The 2,958-nt window shown below is 42.7% G+C and overlaps 1 protein-coding gene across 1 annotated transcript; it reads right to left on the reverse strand.

Moving 5' to 3' along the window:
- Window positions 1–35: 35 nt before the first annotated feature.
- LOC110444408 (apoptosis-stimulating of p53 protein 2-like) lies at window positions 36–2,921 on the reverse strand (the record flags this gene model as incomplete). Its single annotated transcript, XM_021488788.1, has 3 exons — window positions 1,022–2,921; window positions 577–710; window positions 36–202 (listed from the first exon to the last, which is right to left on the reverse strand). Coding segments are annotated over exons 1-3 (2,200 nt in total), but the record flags the coding sequence as incomplete, so codon positions are not given.
- Between the last annotated feature and the right edge of the window lie 37 nt (window positions 2,922–2,958).

A 2,958-nucleotide genomic window follows, 5' to 3' on the forward strand; every position in this document is an offset into this window, starting at 1 on the left:
ATATGTGACTTACTGTATAGGTATATGTGACTTACTGTATAGGTACTCGGAGCAGCCGTCGAAGCCATCCTCCTCCTCCTCACACTTCTCAGCAGCCGTCTCCTGGTCACTGATGGTGGTGGCGAAGATACAGGCACCATGCTCCACCAAGAACTTCACCATGGGTAGGTTGTTACAGGAGGCTGCACAATGAAGAGGAGTCCTGGGGAGAGAGGCAATAACCTTTATATAAAACCTAACTCAGAGGAAGGAATATTTAAACGTTTCTCAACTTCTCTATTTATTTAACTTTGAAAAAGCATGTACATGTAATAACAATCAATTGGATTAATTCCCTTCATCCATTGATGAAATTGTCTATCCCACTGTACATGTAATTACAATCAATTGTATTAATAGATAAAATTGTCTATCCCACTGTATATATTATATATGTAATAACAATCAACTGGATTACTTCTCTTCATCCATTAATGAAATTGACTATCCAACTATATACAATTGAATGTATCATCTATCCCACTCTACATATATTTACAAACATTTGGATTACTTCCCGTTATCTGTCCCACTTACCAGCCATCACTGTCAGGTGAGTTTACATCACAGCCAAACTCCACAAGGAATTTAACGATCTCATAGTGTCCAGCACAGATGGCGTTGTGTAGAGCCGTGATTCCCTCATCATTGGGCTCACTCACATCATGGACCTGATAAAGATACAATACTTGAGTATTAAAATTGATCGGCATCTTTGAAAATAAGATTGGGATTTTGAAAGTTACCTGCACTTTGTTCAAATAGCAAATATAGGTACTCAGTTAATGAACTTAAGAGAGAGGACAGATAAGTTCCATTTCTGAGCATCTCTTAACTGAGTATCCCTATGTACAATATCTTTAATATTTTCAGTAGCACATATCTCAAGAATACTTAAGCTGGTCATCTTGAACAGGTAATTATAACCAAACAAGGAAGAGGAAAATGGGAAACCCTACGAGAGGCTGTATTAAATGATTACCTGAGAGGCGCAGCGCTTGACCAGTTCCAGTTCTCCCTCCAGTGAGGAGTCCAGCAGCAGGGCCAGAGGATCAAAGCTCACACGATTCCCTGACTTTTTAGCATTACGGTTTTTCAGGTTTGTCTTTTTCTTTACTGGTTGGTCAGATGTGACAATCTGAAGACTGGCAGGACTAGATGTTTTACTTCCATCTGAGCCGTCCGCTGGCTTGCCCTTGTCTGATAGGTCAATGAGGTTACCCATTCCATCTACAGGGACGTCCTCAGGGACTTGGTCTTGGAAGGACGTGGCCTGAGTGTCATACCCTCCAATGTGACGTCCCTCCCCGGTCTCCTGGGATGTGTACCCCGACTGGTTCTTGTAGCGGTCCACATACTTGTGAAGTAATTTTGTGATGTCTTCATTGTCACTGTCAGAGTGCCGTCGGCGAAGGTTTACATGTTTATGTGTATGCCGATTGTGACTGACCTTATCAGAAGCAATGTCTGTATATTGTGGAGAGGTTGGAGGTGAACTAGGCTTACCTCCCTTTGGGGAACTCACTGGTGGTGACAGTGACTGGGAGGCTGAACTTGACGGTGGTGATAATGAGTTAGCACTGTTTGGTGGTTTTTGATTCGTGTTTGTGTGAGATTTGTCCTCACTGGACTTATTTGTTTTTGCACCATCTTTCTTGGATATATTTGTATACATCATGTTGATGTTTTGCTGGTACTTTTTCAGGGCCTCAGGGCCCAGCTTACCCATGTATGTGTTGGCTATCACATTTTTAGAGGCGTATTTGTATTTAGGCTGCTGTTTAGAACTGCTCCCTGAATCACTGTTGAGAGAAGAATCAGACCCATTATTACTGTTGGTGTCCTTCATGGAATCTGTTTGATCATAGGAACGTGCATTTTGCTGTGAATGGGGGTAGGGAGGAGGTGCCCCTTGTTGTTTATTTGGGGGTACAGAGCCCCCCGGGTAGGGGGGCGGGTGTTTGTTTGGCCCTCCATGACGTGTAGAAGCACCGTTATTAGTATTAGAACCGTTTGTCCCATTAAGCAAAGGAGTCTGTTTCTCCGAACGGTTTGTGGATTGATGGTCAGAGGGGTAAGCACTGTTTTCTTTTTGAGAACTGTCACTTGATGCAGGTGAACTTTGTCCACTGCCCCCAGTACGTATGTCCTCCGCTATTGTGATTGTAGGACCCCCCTGTTGGTCACTTGGACCCCTGTTTAGCACAGAGGTACTGTACGTTGACCCAAACGGCCTTGCCGTAAGATAAGTCAAATTTGTTGTACCTGCACGAGCAGGGATTGGTGGCGGAGGGTGTTTACCTTGTTGCTGCCCTGACGTTGAATACTGGGGTTGTGATGGCGTTTGCCTTGTCTCCTTATGAACATGTTCAGATGGGGCATACCCATTTTCTTTTGGCACACTTTTTGATGGATCAACTTTTGCTGTTAAGGTTTTAGACTTGAGTTCCTCTGGTCCCTTCATCACTGTATTATTATTAGGCTCAGGCACATTTTCAACAGATTTAAGCTGTTTTTTGGAGGTATCATCAGAAGAATTCATCACAAACTTTGAACTCACAGGTAACGACTGATATTTAGGATCTGCTTTATGGAAAGTTGGATCTACATTTCCATTTAATTGATCTTTTGGCACAATTTGTACGTAAGGTTCCACAGCTGCCACATTGTTCCGCGTCGGTTTATTCCCCGATTTGTTATCTGACTGCTGATTGGCCAGTTTTTTCTGTTGTTCAGCCTGCTGGGCACGTTTCTTTTTCAGTCTTTGTTGCAACTCCAATATTCTGTTGTCCATTTTAGAAATTTCATCTTTTCGCTGCTTCAACATATCCTTGTGATTCTTCAGTTTGCTACTTTGTTGTTCATTCAGTTTATTTCTCATCTGCAAGTACACAATGGGCTCTTTACATTCTGTCTAGT

The sequence above is a fragment of the Mizuhopecten yessoensis genome, unplaced genomic scaffold, assembly GCF_002113885.1.
Source record: "Mizuhopecten yessoensis strain PY_sf001 unplaced genomic scaffold, ASM211388v2 hete_36117192, whole genome shotgun sequence".
Lineage (NCBI taxonomy): Eukaryota > Metazoa > Mollusca > Bivalvia > Pectinida > Pectinidae > Mizuhopecten > Mizuhopecten yessoensis.